This window comes from Plutella xylostella, chromosome 6, assembly GCF_932276165.1.
Source record: "Plutella xylostella chromosome 6, ilPluXylo3.1, whole genome shotgun sequence".
In the NCBI taxonomy this organism is placed as follows: Eukaryota; Metazoa; Arthropoda; class Insecta; order Lepidoptera; family Plutellidae; genus Plutella; species Plutella xylostella.
The window spans coordinates 4843865-4863541 of NC_063986.1; the positions used below are offsets into that span (position 1 = coordinate 4843865).

The 19677-nt window shown below is 34.7% G+C and overlaps 1 protein-coding gene across 2 annotated transcripts; it reads right to left on the reverse strand.

Annotated features, from left to right (window-relative positions):
- Positions 1–1543: 1543 nt before the first annotated feature.
- Positions 1544–18978, reverse strand: LOC105382043 (neuropeptide F). 2 transcript variants are annotated; one of them, XM_011551859.3, is made up of 5 exons: positions 18835–18978; positions 11478–11637; positions 5727–5846; positions 3815–3863; positions 1544–2062 (listed from the first exon to the last, which is right to left on the reverse strand). In XM_011551859.3, exons 2-5 carry the CDS (start codon positions 11633–11635, stop codon positions 2018–2020), a joined length of 372 nt encoding a protein of 123 aa, XP_011550161.2. In that variant the 5' UTR covers positions 11636–11637; positions 18835–18978; the 3' UTR covers positions 1544–2017. The 2 variants fall into 2 exon arrangements, with proteins under 2 accessions (XP_011550161.2, XP_011550160.2); XM_011551858.3 differs by lacking the exon at positions 5727–5846.
- Positions 18979–19677: the final 699 nt, after the last annotated feature.

Consider the following 19677-nt stretch of genomic DNA (forward strand, 5'->3'; position numbering starts at 1 on the left):
TTTGAGACAAAGCCAATATTTCTCTAGTGTGTTCACGCCTTTTTGAACAGTTTATCGTTTAATTTATTTTTTGCGCAAACAATGTTTTTGTACACAAACCAATAACGATTAATTTATGTACAAACGTATGATTCATATTAGAATCGATTGAGGGGGATCGTATTAAATTGAGTGAGTGGAGGCGGTTTGTCAAATACACAGACAGCATTTATTTTATTGATAAAAGCTAGACCGTTTAGATATAAGTAAATCAATTTAATACTGTCATTAGGTGTTGGAAGAAGAAAAGCTGATCAATTCAAAACAATACGACTAAATACACGTTTATTATACTTATATTTGACAACGAACTACTTATACATATAGGCGTTGTATTTTAAGGTAAGTAGGTAGGTATTTTAGTAAAGTACAACTGATTCAAAACATGCACGAACCATTCATAATTTTCTAACAATCTCAATCGCTAAAATATTAAATATCAAAGTGCCTAAGTAGTCCTTCCTATTATTTTGAACTTCCACAACTTTCGCTAGGAATTGCATGCATCCGTGCTTAGTTTCGGAATCCGTTCTCCACTATGCTATGCTTTTAGGTACCTACTGCATCTAGGTAAGCTCGTGTAGTCTCAGTCTTTATTGTCATCACGATCTGACTGATCTAGTAATATTCTCATCAATAGAAATACTATTCTTCATTGGAAATATCTTACCTATCTAACTTGTAATTTTGTACAATGTATTTTACGGTAGCATACTTTACCAATCCAGCTTAGTCCAGGGTACTGAATAGATACTAACTATTATTGTTAAAACGTGAATGTAGTATCTATTCAGTACCCTGGACTAAGCTGAAGCGAGGCCAAAAATACAGCCGAAGATAGGCGGAAGTAGCGGATGTTAGGGCACCTCTGGGGAGCCATAGGACTACAAAACATTCAGTTAATTCTTCAAAATTGGCGCTATCGTCACTGGAACATTTTCATAACTTGTGAGTGTATACTATGTATATTCACATTGTGTCAGGTTCGAGTCAACTGACAACGAGAGACGAGACGGTACTTTTATTGGAATGTGAGACTGCCAGGTCGATCGTCCATATCTAACCCCTTAATTCATCGTGATCAAAACTAGTCTGTAATCGTCCACTGCTGGACATAGAAAAAGCGCTACAACGCTCTGTCCTCAGCCTTCCTCATCCAAGCATTATCGGCTATCTGCCTATGGTCGCCGGTCCACCGGAGGGTGTTCCACGCTACGCTTGCTTGTTCATGGCTCCTCTGATTATACATTCACATTCACGCCTAAGCAGATTTATAAACTAGCTATCTAGTCTATGTTTGCGAGAATCATGTTTCAATGATAGGTGGCGTTTTTCAGTAAACTTAAATTATGAGAGAGGGGGTCATATATCTGTGTACCAAACTGAACACACGTACATCTATCGCATAATTATGTGTTTTTATCTTCCACCGACCTAATTATTAATTGTATTGAGAGGTTTTATGTAAAAGGGAAACAATAAAATAAACAAATGGTTTTAGATGTTGGTTTTCAAGAATGCTCTGTATTTATAACATTACAATTGATAATGAACCTTATGTGCATAATTACATAGGTTACACTGGGATTCTATTAGTGACACATAACCGTAGATAGAAATAACTTGAAGAGATATAAAAATGCGATATAAGTTATATCTACAACATCATAATTATAATTATCTACAGGGTTTCAACAACTATCTAAAGAAAACTCTAGGTTTTAAGTAAGTACTTGTTTTTATGGAGTTATATCGTATCAAAGTGGACAACTATTCAAGTATTCTCATGCATATAATTTACAGTTTTGGCGGTAATTTGAAAAGAAATAGGTGACAACGATACTAATAATCGGATATGTAATATTTTATGCTAAGTAGATTTATTTTTTTAAACGTATTGAGTTCGGTATGTATCGTATATCTATGGCTTCCGTTCAAAAACATCGGGTGTAGATGGTACTCTGCTGGGTCTTGCACCTCATCTCCGTTGCCCGTAAGTGAACCAAGATGGAAGGTCCGGCTTCTGAAAAATAAAATAACTTTATGTTACTCTGGCCAAATCTAAATACTTTCCCACACGCATTAAGGGTTTTATCCGTGGAAATTCAAGATAGAAAGTGATTATTGCTTTTGCGTGGAAACCTGGAGGGTTGCTCTCTAAATCGATAAACGAACGATAATTGTCATGCTTAATACAAAGAGACAGAGACGCGGTTAGTGCAGCGCTCCGAAGCATCTGAAAAACAAAACTACAAGGCTAATCATACTGCGTTACAATTCTTGCGTAGATTTAGAGAGCCCTATATTTCTAATTTATTAGCAGTAACTATGCCTACTAGGATCGAAGCCTGGAAATGATGTTCCTAGTGGACCCTCACTGCAGTCCAAGTCAATTTATTATCTTACAAGATCGGTAGTTCCTTAAATTACGGGGGTAAGGTTACTGGGGAACAGTAGTTCTCCCGAAAATTTGAAATTTATTGTATTAGCATGCTATAATAAATAGGTATGGTAAATTTTGAAAGCGCATGTGATGTATGGTTGATAAACATGATAATTAATACTGAACTAGGTACTTGTTTTGGCATTTAGTGGCATGGGATTCAATGAAAATTATACTAACATAAATTCCACGAGTAGGTATCTAAAATGTAGGGTTCAGAAGAGTTCTTTGACACTTCTAATAACAAGTTTAGCGAACTGCGAACTGTGTTGACTCAAAACAGATAGCAATGAGTAGGTAGATATTTTACCCGAACCATTTTTTCAACCGAAAAATCTCAATTAATTATTTCTTTATTTTAATCTAAATAACAAATAATGTTTTTAAGACTCCTACACAAAAGTCTCCTATTATTCCTATTAATAAAATTAAGCACCTTCTTTTATCAAACCAGCCTAACGACTTAACATACGAGTAAAATTTCATAATAATTTAAAATAATATTATTGATATAACCACTACTGTAGCATTCCTAGTGGATTAAAAAACTTCTTACTAAGTATTGACAAATTCTCATAAAAGGATTACCTACTGAGTTTTTTCATAACTTGTACTAATTATTCACTTTAATATCTAAGCAAATCATATCTGCAGATCATCCATTTAATAAATTATTATGCGTATCGATGTCTTGCGGTTAAGTTCTATTGAAATGAAAACCTCAGGCTATATTGAGTCATAAAATATTCTATTCACTTTCATATTGTGGATTTCCATCACGTTATGATACCGATCTAGCCAGAATCATAAACTGTTAAATTGAATTGACAACTTTGTCATTGTGAACTAATAATTGTTAGCCCGGTAGGAAAAAGAAAGAGTTTGTTCACATGAGGCGTTTTCAAAACGTTTTTGTGTGCTCGCTCTATGGTTGCCAGAAAAACCATATTGTAATTAATAGTGGTTGACTCAGTTGGATTTATTGAGTCAACCACTATTGAGATTTGGACTACTCAGTTGGATTGAATTTATTAGGACAGTCAGGGAGCGGTGAGTGAATATAATTGTAGAAAATATGTACATTATCGTAATGTCGTACACTTCATAAGTAGCTATACACTTTTGTACCTTAATTATTGTCAAACGTGCACTATTTAATTCATTCATTAGTTATTGTCCACCAACCCGCACTAGGCCAGCGTGGTGGACTAGGCCTAAAACCCATCCTTCATTGGAAGGAGACCTGTGCCCCAGCAGCAGCAGTGGGGACGTGATGAATAGTTATTATTGCTTCCATGTCCATAAGTTAAAAAAAACAGCATGTGAACTTACCTCAACATCCTTGGCCCAGTTTGTGAAAGCATCAGATCGTTTCCCGAACCTGAGAACAATATAAAAAATTAATAAAACAAATTCATACGTAACCGATACCTCACATTACATTATCGTTGGATCATAACCATTTTCATTAGTACGTATTTTGACAACATAAACGCAAATTGCGTCAATACCTACCTTCTAAATAAATTTATTTAAGTACTTAGATATACATATCAAATTATAATAACGAGATGTTGTCATACCTTACCTATAAACAATATGAATGATACGAGTATATTATTGGATCAAACTGGGAGTCGGTGCGAATACGAGTAACGGTGAAATTGAAATTTACAATAATGAAGTCAACATTGAATTATGTAGGTAAGAAGGTTATGGTTCATTTAAATATCATAAGAAAAAAACGCGTCATCAGTCTCACACATGTATGGGCTTCCCCCAGCCAAAATACCAGCAATGAAAAAGCTCCACCCGCCATAGTTCCATATGTGACTTGAACTTTAACATTGCTCGTGAGTATAGTTGGCCTATTCGCGGCCTCTTCATAAGAACATCTACTCTAATTACTTATTTGGAGTTTGATAATTCATTATAATTTCGTAGTGTGTAGCAAATAGGTAACAGGCTCGGAAAATCTCCTCCTATGACCACATCACCACACGATTAACGTTTTTTTTTAAGTTCTAATATCAAAATCAGGACCACTTTTGAAAGACCGCATAGGAACCGTGGATCTTGATTAAAAAGTAGCCTTCTTGGAAATTAAGAGAAGTGGACAGTCTAGGCTGAAAAAGGGAGCTAATAAAGAAAATGTTAACTAGACTACTTAATTTCAATACGACAATGTTAGGACTACACGCAAGAGCTATTATTTATAAACTTCTTCATAAACATAGGCTATTATTACAACAACAAAAATACGTTTTAAACCGGGTTCACGTTAGTATCACTACAAGTTTTTTTTTTAACTTAAAAAAGTGACATAAACAATGTCGATTTATAGTGAGGCCTCATAGGTTTGCGTTGCGTCTAGTCTGGCCGCGAATAGCCTTCAATGATAAAATTGGACCTTAGTAGTCAGGACTTTTTAAATTATAATGATCATCATTTTACATACATCTATTCTGATGTACCTACCTGTCAAGAATATGCGATAACCAACGTTTTTCATATTTGCGGGAAATATTTTAACGTAGTAATTTTAATGTAGCGCTAAAATCGAAAATTAATAATTCAGTAAATTTTGCTTTTAATTACTTACCGTTATATTAGTATAAAGTTCATGTTTAAATTGTATAACATTAACTACACGTGGTTTCTAAATGTGTTACCTTTGAAGATTATGTCATACCTTTGTTTGCTATATTTCGTTGACTGACATTGTTTGAATTAACAAAGTGATCTAGGTCTCAGTTATAACGGATTACAAATCCGCAGAGAATAAAAAATATAATAAATATAATTTACTAAAAAAATATAATAAGTACCTATATTAAGGGTGACGTGCGTGATATATTAGGACCGGTACTTACGTGGGTTTATGATTTTAAACCATAGGATTACAAAAGGACTACAAAATCTGACAAGTCAAAGTGCCATTTGTGATATAATCCATTCACCTAAGTGTGGGATTGACACTAATAAACTAAATGTACCCAATCAGGAAGATAAAAAGGCACTTGTATTATCAAAGAGATAAGCACTGCAGGCTGTGGAGCGATAAAGCTCCGCAATTACGATCATGATAACAAAAAAAACTAACATCAAAAAGTCCGAAAATCGGTTCATCTAACAACAACGAAGACAGAATACATGCAAGAAGCGAACGTACCGCATCTCTTTCAATAAGAGAGCTAGTGATGTACGCACGCGGAAGGGTTAACATCGATACTTTTTATCGTACCTTGGTCGTGAGTGGTAGGCGTAAAGGCGGTCAAGCGTGTGGAGCTGGAGTAGGCGCAACGCGCGATCTAACGACGCTGGGTCTACGCGCTCCCCGTCCGACACGCCTCTCCGCCCGATCCTGCCAATATCGATATCGATATTATGAAGACGCAACACAACTCTAAACTCGACTCCCGGGGAAAAACACGACCAAGATACGACTTTCCATAATTCATGGAACGAGGTGTATATCGAGATATTTATTATACCTATATTATTAAGATTTAGTTGAAATTATGTTATAAGACTATAAGACTTACTTATAATGATTACACCAATGTACTTATTTGAAAATATGTACATTGTTCACCCAACTAACCCACAGGTATTCTTATTATTCATGATTTACGCATGAAAATATTATGAAACTCAAAGCGGATATTTAAAATACCAACCTAATAACCAACGGAAAGCTTATAAAAATATTGAACACGTGTCAGCTTTCGACAAATTGCTTTTTTTTGCTCCTTTAATGATGTAGTACCTAACGAGCGTAACAATTTAATATAATTAACAATTAATTATTTTTAGCTTCAAAAATGGCAGTTAGATAAGAAAAAATATAAATCTTAAAACTTTAGAATTAGAATTCCAAGAAGATGATACTTATAATTAAATTCAAAATTGTAAAAAAGCATCTACAGGATTCATTGTCAAGATTTTGTATATAATAACTAAACAATAAATGTTTTTATCCTTATTCTGGATTTCCATAAATGGCATTTTCACACATCAGCATCATTAAATTCAAACATATCCTGTGACCACTCTTTCGGTGGCTAATTTCAATCTACAACTTTATGCATGTACCTCAAAAATTTAATACGCTATGTGTAATTTTTATCAAGCCGAAAAATTATTTATAATTATACATTTTATATATTTGGCTGGTTCACCAGTTGCGGACTATGGAAATGGAAAGTTGTTAAAAATAATTTTAATATATTACCCAAGTAAATAACGGATAAAAATATCGTCCGTTTCGCGCGGGAGACACGTTTCGCCAACACAACCAAAAATAATCCAACTGTTAGGTCAGCTTATCTGTATTTATTTCCTACGGTAATAAGTCTTTATAAGCTGCAATAACTACCATTTTCCCTTCCTTCCTTTTTTCCTTTAAGTAGTAAAAACTTTTCTATTTTATAGGTATTAATCTTATTGAAAAATTGTCTACTAAATACCTACTTAGGCTTGTTCTTTTTTCCTTCATGAATTTGAATCCCGGATTTAGAGATGTAAAATTTTAGTTTCGGAACTTTGCGCTGAAAACTAATATTATCCATCCCTTACAAACTTGCACAAAGCAATGACAGCTATATTCTATTCATAAATATAAATATAATTATAAATAAATCCACAATAGGTATTCCTATAGGAATCATAGATATCACGATAAACTCCGTGACGTACGGAAACTATGCGAGCGAGGAGACATATTGTAGATAACGCTACTCTCCGACTGGTCGATAACAACAGCTAATTGGCACAGCACTTCAAGTACTCATTATTTAGCTCACACAAGCGTTAATATCAACGGTGAAGTGTTGGCTTAGGCTGCGCGTATCTGCTAATTCCTGTTATACGCTAATATTTAGCTTTCAGATCGGTTTGTGGGTAGTTCGGCGCTGTACCGCTTCCCAATTAGCATCAATGTGGAATGTTTTAAACTGGTAGACGTAAAATTTAGGGTTTGCTTGCCCTGTTTATTTGGATTTCGGTTTGCCGCCGTGGTTGAAACTCAATTCGCATGTTTTAAGTACACTATAATCCCATAATGAAATATGTTCATGAACTTAGTCTCAATAAATAATTTATAAATTAAAAAAGAACTAACGAAAGAAATGCGCAATCCATTTCAAACGACATTTTAGTTTTATTAAGTGCGAGTTACAATACAATACTTTCTTCTTAAGTAGTTTAAAAAAGAAAAGGAAAAATCGTTTCCAACTTTCATTTGAATGAAGCGGTTATAAGTTATAACTTCCTTTGTGCGCCCACAATGAAAACGCATTGGAGCTGGCTTTTACAAACTATTTAGAAGTCTTTAGGAATAATCCAAGTTAAAACCTCCCTACAACATAGTGGAAAAGACCTCATATTTTAACGGCTCTAAAGAGCTTTTTTTCATACTGTTCTGTTTCACAATGTCTGGTTAGTGGCTACCTGACGGATAAAATACATGCTGTCACTCTCTGTTATTATTTTTTAGACAGTGACAGCATGTATTTTATCCGACAGGTAGCGACTAACCAGACATTGTGGAACAGGGGCTTTATTACCTGTCATTATCTTGCAGGTTGACTGGTAAAAAATGCTTTGCAAAATTATACTTAATTTTTTTCATTTTTAACTTTACTAAATTAACTAGTCTAGTAATAAACTAACCTTCATAAGTTTGTCGTAAAAAAAATATTTCGTAAAAGAAAAGACTTGCTGTACTACGAACTGACTTCACCACTATTTAGACTGAACTACTTGTTAAGGCAATGTGTCCTTCGATTGTACGGTTCCAATTTCCAGTTTTGTCGTGAAGTGCAAAAAGCTTCAACTTTTCTCTCCTCGTTTAAAGTTTAAATTGTTACTCTGTACGATACTTTCGAACTTACGACAATCCAGAATTATAAAAATATACAGAATATTTTTATTTCACATAATATATTAATTACAGAGTAGGTACTACAAACCAATTATAAATGTAAAAAAAAAACATGATTCCAAAGTTTTTTCCTAAGTAGGTATCTAATATGTGAACATTAAGGTACCTACTTACCAACTTTTCTAATCTTAAATATCAAAATCTCACTCATTATTTTATTTTTTTCATTATACACCTCTTACATAGAGTAGGTACTAACAGATTTATACTAACAGTCCTAAAATACCAAATCAAAGGGCTACTATTACGGTGAATACTACTGTAAAAGGTAAATAGTCAATAATAAAATAATAAAATTTGACTCGTTCAGCAACAATACTGCGCTGCAAAATTTAATAGCAGAAGCTATAAATTTTAATTCATGGTTGTTAATGTATTGATTGTGAAATCGTTACTTGAAATTTTAGAGATTATTCTTGACGTTGGTCGTCGACTTTGATGGCTGTAATGAATTCACGCCCTCGCTCATTTTTAAAAGTTTTATTAACCTCTAATGACGTAGGTTATAACAGTAACTAACATCCAGTCAGGAGTAACTAGGTCCACCATTTACCACACTGATCTAAATACTGTGCTCAAAAAACATATGAACAGGTAAGGCAAAAGGTCGAGAAATTTTATCCGTCATTATTTTTTAATTCGTCATTTTCTAGAACTAACAAGTTCGTCGTTATTTACAAATAGAGACTTTTTATTTTCCTTTTCCCGACTGATGCCATCCAGTGCTAATTAGCGAGCTCAAAGTAGACAAAAGAAAACAAATAAAATGCTGAAGTGAGTTCTGTAATTAAATTATACAGTTTATTTTGCCAACCATGGACTAAGACTACGTTATGAACACTGCACAATGATAATCAATTATTTAATCCACAAATGCACAAAATGTTTACTTACGTTCGTCTCATAAGAAACAATTGATGCCGACAGGTGGACGCTTACAGTGCGACAAACTTATCTGTTCCGGTGAGAGCGAACTAAATTGATCCATATCTCATTACTTACTAATGATATTGTAAAAGATTAGATGGGTTTATCAACACCGCAAGAGCGAATTAACAATACGAGCAAACTTAAAATCTTATAGAAAAAAAAAACACGCACTCACGCCTTGTACTAAAGTACTCCTTTGCAGGGTAGGCAGAGGTGCATTGCTGCACCCACTTTTCGCCAGAGTGTTATGTTAGTCCCAATGTAATAGGGAGCGGGCCTATTGCCATTTTACGGGCACATCCAAGACCCGAGTTATAGAATTAGGAAATATTAAAAATGTATGTGAGCTGTCACCGGAACAGATAAGTTTGTGGCACTGTACCTACCTTTAGAACGAAATAATAGGCACAGAGAGTGGCCGTAATTTCGCGGACGTTAACGCTCAAAGTTGGTCTATGATGACACGCCTCGGAGAGGTAATGTCAGGTCTTTGCGAATGGCCTCTTTGTGGAGTAACATGATTGTGCGAAATTGCGTTTACTGTCTAACCGTTGTAGGCGCAAAATTGCATTAAATTTTCAAGGTGGCGAAATTTTCGTGGTAGGATTCTTTGGTCGAGACAGTAAAAAACATCTCTGAAACAGCACATGCTCTGAAATAAAGTTTTACTGACACGCTATAAAACTTTAAAAATTCTCAAAAAATTAGGATTTGAATCCATCTTATTTTTTGTCTAATATCTAAATTCCTGCCTTAATCTACTTACCTACGTACCGTACTTTACAAATGGAATGAAACTGACATACTCAGCCACTTTATTGTATTTATTTTATAGGACTATTGATAAATAATATGAATTTGTTAGATATTTGAATAATTTACCAAGTTGATTTTCTATCGCGTCATCGATCATTTTCAGGTAGAATCAGCAATTCAAATGTGAAACTGAACCATTCGTTTAATACTAAATGTAAATAATTATATTTGTGACCAATGGTGCAGCAACTGAAATGTTTGGGTCATTGTTTCTAATCAGCGGCGTCATGATTTCAGTTTAATGTTGCGTTAAGTTTCCTGATAAATTTCCACTAGTTTTCCATAACTTGCTGTCTAAATCGCAACAAAATATTTATATTATTACTCTCAATAAATGGTTAACTAGAAAACTATACCTACTACATTGTTTGTAGGGATAGCTGAATGAAATTTTAAGATTACTGTCTTTAATTTCAGCCATATACTTATTTAAAAGAATAAATGTAATTTTCAATTATTTGAAAAGGTTTTCTGTTAGGCTGCAACGGTTGCTGCATTACTACTTACCTGTGAAGTATCTTTACGTCGGCTCTTATCCACTCTTCCATGAAGGTACCTTCATAACTTATTACTACAATAAACTTTGACAAAAGCTCATATCACTCTCACCATCGCCACCGGAGCTATAGCTGTGATAGGATAGGGCTTATGTTACGCCCATAGTAAAGTACTTCTTCCCTGTCAAATCCATACAAAGTTATGACACTTGGAAGGCCTTGACCTAATCGGCATCGCTTTTATACTACATAGCTTTATACTACATAGTGTTATCATAAATATATTTGCCTGAGTAGTACTTACCTGGCGGCTCGCAGTCTCATCCAGTCAAACATTCCAACTACTCGACAGATGATACGCGTAGTGTGGAATGCCATCTGGGTCGCTGGACTTACGGCCAGTAGTGGCTAGATGGGAAAAGCTGCGTATAATGACACTGTTTAGGCGATGAATATGTTCAGTGGAAGATTGCGAGCTAATCATCGTGAGGCCTTCGGACAGCTGAAAAACATGTGACAGTCGGGTTGATCACTTACCCGACAACTCTCTCAGTACAAGCTCGTCGGACTAGGCCTAAAGCCGCGAGACGAGACGCGTGTCCCCGCAGTGGAGACGTGATAAGTAATGATGATGATCATGATTTTTGCGACTACTCTCCACTTACCCGACAACTCTCTCACCGCAAGCTTGTGTTGGGAACCACCAACCCACACCCGCGTGGTGGACTAATCCTAAAACCCTTCCCTGGACCGAGACCTGTGCCCCAGCACATGATGGATAATAATGATGATGGTAGTGACTACTCACCTCGGCCTAGCAGCCTGTGTATAGTATTTATCCAGCTCCTGCAGCATGCGCAGTGCGTCGGCCATGTCGTGAGGGTTTTCCTCTCGAGCCTGCGCCAGGCACACGGCGGCGAGGAGCAGCGCGCACGCGACCAGCACACTCTTGCACATCATGGACATGGCTGTGGGGGGAAGCACCAGTAAGGACTAGGTTCTACAGGGTGTTGCTAAAATGGTATACTAAGCCGAAAGAAGGTGACTCAGGGGGTCATTCTGAACAACTTTTCTTCTACGAGTTTTGAAAATTCGCGAAAAAAAATATTATTTCTCCATAGTAAAAGTCACGTGGCCAACAAAGTTTCTATGGAAAAAGAATTTTTATTTTCGTGAATTTCCAAAACTCGTAGAACAAAAGTTTCTGCTTAGTATACCCTTTTTGCAACACCCTGTAGAGTTAGGGCCGATTTTTTGATCCGTGGTCAGCTTTAATTGGTATAGTCAAGTCACGAGCCAAGCATGAAAGCTGCATACGAATTTTGTTGGTTCTTGATGGTAGCCATTTTTGACCAATGGTTTTTGACTACGGATCAAAAAAACTGGCCGTTATTCTACTTACATAATAAGGATAATACAGATAACTACCTAACTACTTAAAATATGTTGATTGATAATTGTCTTCCCTTTTAATTAAATAATAATATCGTCACACACACACGGCCATCTTAGCTGAGCGATTACAATAGCATAGTTAGTTTGTAAGCACTAATTTTCTGGGATTAGTTTCTACACTCACAGGTAATGAAAAAGTTCCACTGAGAAAAGCACCAAATTCCTCCTAAACGGAAAAGGCTATCTTAATGACACCTTCTGCAACATTGAATTACATTGAACAGAGCATCAGGGTACTACCAACAAAATACCATACTTACCATTTTTTTTATCAAATTTTTGTAAAAAATTGTGTACGCGATCATCTTTTTTATTAGTGTATCGCTATGTAAGACAAAGTTCTACAACAAATAATATCCATAGTACCTAAATAGATAAAGTTAATGCATGTAAGCAAAGAATAGCAGAGAGAGACTTGAGATGACTTTTTATACGATAAGCTACCATTTTCGATTAATTCTAGTAACAGATAAACATCAAAGCTTTTGTGCTTTTTCCATTTCCCGAGCTAAATGTTTTTCGTCCAAATTCAATCAGATACCCACACAGCCCAAAGGTAAATTTGTTTTGTCCCTGTCAGTTTTTGCAACGCAAAACTTTTTATTTTATAAATATGTAAAGTAAACATATTCATATTCATTTACATTAAGTACTTAAGGAAACTTTTCTTAAAGTAAATCTTTTCAGATAGTTGAGGCCAATTTATTTGAAAATATTTTAATATACTATGTTATATATTTATAATAAAGAATTAGGTTCCTTTAAATTATATTTAGGTACGTATTAAGGAAAGTACCTAATATGATTTTTCCATTGCACTTGAGACGCAAACATTTACATAATAGCTACTAATATTATCCATCTCATGAATAATGTATACGTCATTACATGTGCTTCCGGTGTCATTACCTATTACATCTCTGGTGTATTCAATCCATTACCGACATAAATTCAATATTATATTTATTAAAATAATAAATTCAAATTTAATAGGTACATTTTGGGCGATATTTGACGGAAATGGCGAAATTTTCCTCAAGCTGATCTAAAATTAAATTAACTACCTAAGTACTAAACAATAGAAAAGAGCTATCCTTTACATAGTAGGGTACTTACGCCCATACGATTTTTTTCTATAGATTATTCTTCTTTGAAAAATCTCTACTTATTTCATTAAGTCCCACTCAATCTTTATTTGAAATCAAACAGCCAATGTCCAGGAATAGCGCTATTTATGGCAAAGCTTCCATAATGTGATTAAATTGTTAGTCTGTGTATTTAAAAGATCCGACAAAGAGAACTTTGCCTATACTCTGTGGACAATGTCCTTTATTGTTTGACTTCAGGCTTTACCAGTGTGAGTTGGGAGTTACAGCCTGATCGATCAGGCAATATCGGTTTTCAACTAGTTTTTAGGGTTCCTTGTAATCAGGATATTTATTTGAAAATTCATTGGATAATTGGTTCGGATAATTCATTTGTGAACAGGCCAGGATTTGAACATAATAGCCTTTTACATCAGTGCCTAGATCCATAACGCCATCACGTATACTTAATAGCAACAATACATTTACAAAATTGTAAGCATACTTACAATATTTTGAAATGTAATCCTTAAGAAGCTGGGCAGATAACAATGAATCAAAGGTTGATGTATGATATACAGGGTGTCCCAACACTTGTAATAATCCCCCTACGGCGGTAACAATAGTCTATTTTAGGGGACTTCGCTCTAGTAATTACACCTTTAATAATTTAGGTAGGTAAAGGTAAAGGTATATGTATTTAAATCGCAAAACTAGAAAGTTTGGCTACATTAAATATAAAGCAGTAGCTAGATAGGTAGTTTACTCCCTATAAAAAAATGTCACCACAACTTTTTCGGTTTCTGAAACGACTAACATTTCTAAAGCTTATTTTCATTTTCGCGAAATCTCCGTAAGGTTTAACAAAATAAGCTCACTAAGACTTAATATTATTTGTTATACACCTAAAACAGGATAAAGTACTTACATATTTATTTTATTTTTTGCTAAGAAATTATACTTACTTTAGCTGTCGAAAAAACTTACAAAATCTAGAAATAGTTAGAATTATCAACATTTATAAAGTTTAGCTTCTACGTTGAGCCTTGCTTTGGCGCATCAATTTGAGATGGATAGACTTTACTATTACCTATTACTCGTATTGGTATTAAAATTAACAAACATGAAAACATCAATAACCCAACGGTTATTATTAACTACAACAATAAAATAATTATGCGCGGATTTAAACCAAAAGTATAAGATTCAAATTGTATATGACTCAAATCTTAATTCGAACTATGAACACAAAGTTTCACCCTTTGGTCTTCATCAAACCAAACAGACCAACACCTCTATTTGCACAACAAGTTCTAATGTTGTTTTATGTAATTTACATATGAAAGAGGGATCACGTGGATAACTGGAAGGGCCAATTTGCTATACCTTTCTCTTAAGCTTAATAGGATTTCGGACAGTCGAATTTAATACTTTTGTTTCTAGTTGGTTTTCGTTTGCCTCCAGGGCCAGGAGCGTCAGTAATGTGAACCGGGTGCGTGTCATCTCTTCCGACATTTAAATGTGACGTAGGTACAAACAACCTACGTTAAAACATTATATGGGTATATTTTTTATCATATTATGCAAATCTACCTACTACCTATAAACTAAAGGGCCCACATCATGTCATCGTTCAAACACATTATAAGACCCAATAATCTATATTTATATATTTTTTACTGGCGAGATACAATCATTATTCTAGATACCTATGTATTATATTATTAGGTAAGTATTCGTCTAAGGTTGATGAATTTATTATTGTCGTTTATTATTATCTTGTCCACCAACCCGGACTTGGCCAGCGTGGTGGACTAGGCCTAAACCCTTCCTTCATTGGAAGGAGACCCGTGCCCCAGCAGTGGGGACGTAATGGGTCGTGATGATTAAGTACTTGGGAATAATTTTCTTACATTTACCAAAACTCGCAAAGTAGGTATTTAATCTGCCATACTGTTTTGAGTTCAAAGCGTGCCATGGCAGGTATCTCAAGGAAACACTTGAGAAATTAGAAAAATGTGATTCTGTAGCTGCGTAGGGGTTCTGTACTTGATATTGTTCTGAGTTTTAGGTTTATTTAGTGAAAAAGTTTTTTTTTTGTAGCCATATAATAATAATAATAATAATAAAAATATTTTATTTGTCAAATAAAAAGTTACAGTTTTACAGTTTTTTTTATTTTTTATGTCTGTAGTGTATGTATTTCTAAGCCCTTAATAATTTAGGAAACTGCATAAATACAAATGTTTATTCTACATTTTTCATGCTTGGCATGAAAGGAAAACAATCTCACCCCCAAATTCATAAAGTTTTTTGACACTTTACAATAGGTTTTAAATTGACCTTTACGAATTTCAACTTTTTGGCTGACGTAAAGAGTCGTAACTCGTGTGTTTCGAAGTCAATTTTAATCATATTATAAATTTAAAATAGGTCTATGAATTGGAGGGTTAGTGTGTATTTGTCTGGTATATATTTTTATATAAAGCAACTAAAACCTTATACCTAGTAATATTAAACCAACTCTACAACTAAATTTAAATCATCCGCTCTGTATCCTGGGACGGAAAATTTCATGTTAAGTATATCCATTTCACTACACAATCTAAGTAGGGTATGATGATCGACATGACATTCTAATAACTGAATATGAATGTAAAATGGAAATAAAGAATCAACTACCCACCCGTCCAGTACTGCAAAATGAAAAAAAGTAGAATCGATTTGTGTTTAATTTCCATTTCGCTATGAATAAATCTGTCACTTCTGTAAGTTCAATGTGTGCGATGGACATACGACATTACCGTTTGACATTTCGATTTGCTTTTTAACTTTACCGAAAAAGGCTTTGTAGACTGCGTTGTCCTAGTAGACAATCGATTGAGTTAACGTGTATCGGTTTACTATGCCGAGTGTTCACAACTTGCTAATTATGTAATAACATACTCGTAAATGCATGCATTCTTTTTATTTTGTATCCAATCAGTTGAAAAGTTTTTGATTTTACTTACCAAAATATTTAATATTTAGTAATGTACGGTGGCCTGCGCCTAAAAGTATACAGGCGGAGTTTTTAAAATAGCGATCTTAAGCTCACATGCTGCTCAAGCACATCCACATTAACACCACTGCTACGCACATCACACACAATACGTCCCCGGATTTATAACAGATGTAGCTGGTCCCTTCATGATCAGGGAACGCTATTTTAAAAACTCCGCCTGTATAGTTTTAGGCGCAGGCCACCGTACCTATACAAATTACTGTAAACCGAATTAGTCGTATTTAGAATGTCGTAATCTGATCCTCACCTCACAGGCTTGCCTAGTGTGAGGGTCGCAGTGTATTTCTGATTGTAAATTATGTTTTGACTCTCTGCAATTTTAGGTGTAACACGCCTAGTAACAAAATGTAGCAGTAATACCTATAGTTTAGTTTGCCTACTGGAAACTCAGCCTTAAATATGTAGGTAATTTTGTTAGTATGTGAGTAGCAACATAGCTACGACACTACTAACAGTAGCCGATACGAAATCGGTTTATTTTTTATTCGACTACAGTGAATCAAAAAAAAACGACTCCACTGCGTCCACTTCTTAAAGTGTGACATTGCCCATTATTTTACTATTATAAATGCCTACGGTACATTGACTATTCTAGTTATATTTCAAGAAAATTGCACGGAATGTTTTTCATATTCTCGTCCTAATTTTCCCTAAGCAGTTAATTCTCGGATTTTGACAGCCATCATTCTTCTGTTTCATTAAACTTAAACGAATCTTAATTTTAAGTTGTCAACAAGTTGGCATTTCGGTACTGCTGACCTCTAACCCCCTCAGAATTTGTAGGTGGAATATTTGGGTGCAAGTTGTTCTATCGTACACATTTTGTTAATTTATATATCAGACTATTGAAATTAATTGTCTGCACGGATTTAAAAAATCGGCCTATGTATTTGGGATTAACGAAAGTGATTTGTAAATGGATTATTGTGAATGGTATTTTTTGAGCAAATGAAAATTTTAATATTTGATCGAGTTATCAAACACCGACTGCAAAAGCGCGTTTTTAGGGATCCATACCTCAAAAGGTAAAAACGGAACCCTTATAGAATCACTTTGTTGTCCGTTCGCCCATCTGTCTGTCTCTCAAGCCAGACGAACCGAACCGATAAAAAAATAATAAAATAACATATTTTTTCCATACACCAGAGTCCGAATTGTTCTACGCTATTAAAAGGCATAATGCCCATTCGTTATGTAACCATTATGTATGACCACCAACATTATATTATGTATGAAAAAAAATGAAACTTTACGTTTCGTCGAACACTTAAATGTTATAGTCACTTTTAGGCTTGATTGACTATATAGGTGTTTTGATTGTGGACTCTTTTTCCAGTGTCTTTGAGTTTACACTCCTTTTACCCTGTATGTAGTTAGTAGCTACTTATTTATACTCATCATCAGCCTATTGCTGTCCACTGCTGGACGTAGGCCTCTCCCAGAGCACGCCACTAGATGCGATCTAATATCCGCATCCAATCATCGCCAGGCGTCAACCCATCTAGTTACAGTCATTTATAGACTATATGTAAATAAGTAGAAAACATAAGTAAGTACTTATTTTCTCGTAGGCTATAAAAATGACTGTGAATCGTAACAAGAAGCGTTTTATCTGAGTCCACGGGAGTTCTGACGGACTCTAATTTATATCAGCATGGGGTGGGGTTACATGCTATATTGATGATTACAGTACAGCATTAGTTTTGTGTAAATTGGTGTAAGTACTTATTGTTACTAGTACTTATACGGATTTATTTACTTTACTAAAAAAATACTTTACTAAGCCTCGATTCTAAAGCTTATGTTCTCATAAAGATTGAGATATTATAATATTTAAGGAGTGGCACAGTTAAGCGCAATATTGCAGTAGTTTGGGAGTCATCATAATATAGCATCTAGAGATACTTCCTATTATTTTTATTTATTTTCAAAGCCTGAACAAATTTTAAATTAAAAAAATTTAGATTAAAAAGTTAAATTTTAAAACCGTGCAAAACGACTAACATAATTAATTGTTTCTGCCTGTTTGAATACAATTTCTTCATCTTTCAAAAACAGTAGGAAATATTTATTTAATTCAGAAAATCCTTTCAATTTGTGTCAGCCAAATTAAACCGGCCGTTTAGAACCAAATGATCTGACTAGAAATCATAAATCACTTGGATGCAGTGTTATGACATTTACGACAACGTAATTGTCTGTTTAGGAGTTAAGGATGAAAGTGCGAAAAAAGTGAAGTGAAGTATCTGAAAAGCCTCCCATTAATATATTGATGATAAAACATTTTTTTAGTTTACCTATTTCCTACATAATTATAACCTAAATCCTTATTCTCGATGACTTCATTTTGTCATTCATTATTTAATTAGTAAGTAACTACCTACATAGAATTAAATTATTATCCTCAAATTCATAAACCATATTGTTAATTAACAAGAAGTTTAAATTGACTTTTAAATAAGAACAAAATTTTAAACAGATTTTAAAGTGTCAAAAGGCTCTATGAATTCGGGGGATAATTATTATAAACCCATTCACAAATTCTTACCAATCCCACTTACCTTTCAGTAGTCTTTGGTCGACGAAGAAAAGCGGGAAATCGGGACGTGAAACTTTTCAAACTTGGAACGTTGTTTCGCGCGAAAGTGCAGCAGTACAGAGTGGCCGTTGGAGGGAAGCTGCCAGCATTTATAGGGCCTGATAGGCGGGCGGTGGGCGGGGCCACGCACGCGTAGGCAAACGCGTTCGAACTTCATAAAAATTAAAAAAAGAATAAGAAATGCAAATGGTACTGGCACTCAAGAAGCACAGCGTTAAAGGAATAATAAGAGATCGAGATGCGAATTCAATTCTATTTTTGAATAATTTTGTTCTTTTGTTTGTCGTAATTAATGAGCTTTAAGGGGAGATTCTAATTTGCCAAAAATATGATCAGTACAAATAGGAACGTGGACCTTCCTACCTATTCTATGCCAGTAGGGGTCAGGGACCAGGGTAATATTTACTCCTACAATTTTTTTTTGGCAGAGCTTACATGAAATCAAAATCAGGTGTGGTACCTACTATCGTTTTCGTTTCTTCTTCATTTAAGAAAGATGCCAGTTTGTGTAAATTTTATTCAAACTTCAGATACTTATACGAGTATTACGAGTAGCTAATCCACTATGAGCTAAAATAAGAACTATAAGTAGATTGCGTTTATGTGTCCCATGGTTCATATTTATTAAAGATTGTACTTAAATCGGAATCTATTATAATTATTACACCTCCAGTCCATTTTTTTTTAGTTAGCCATTTCAATATCTTACTGCTGGGCATGTTTGCTCCACACATCTCTGTTGTCGACCACCTGACGCCAATCCGGGAAAAATCTGTCCAAGTTGTCCCGCCATCTCCGTCTACCT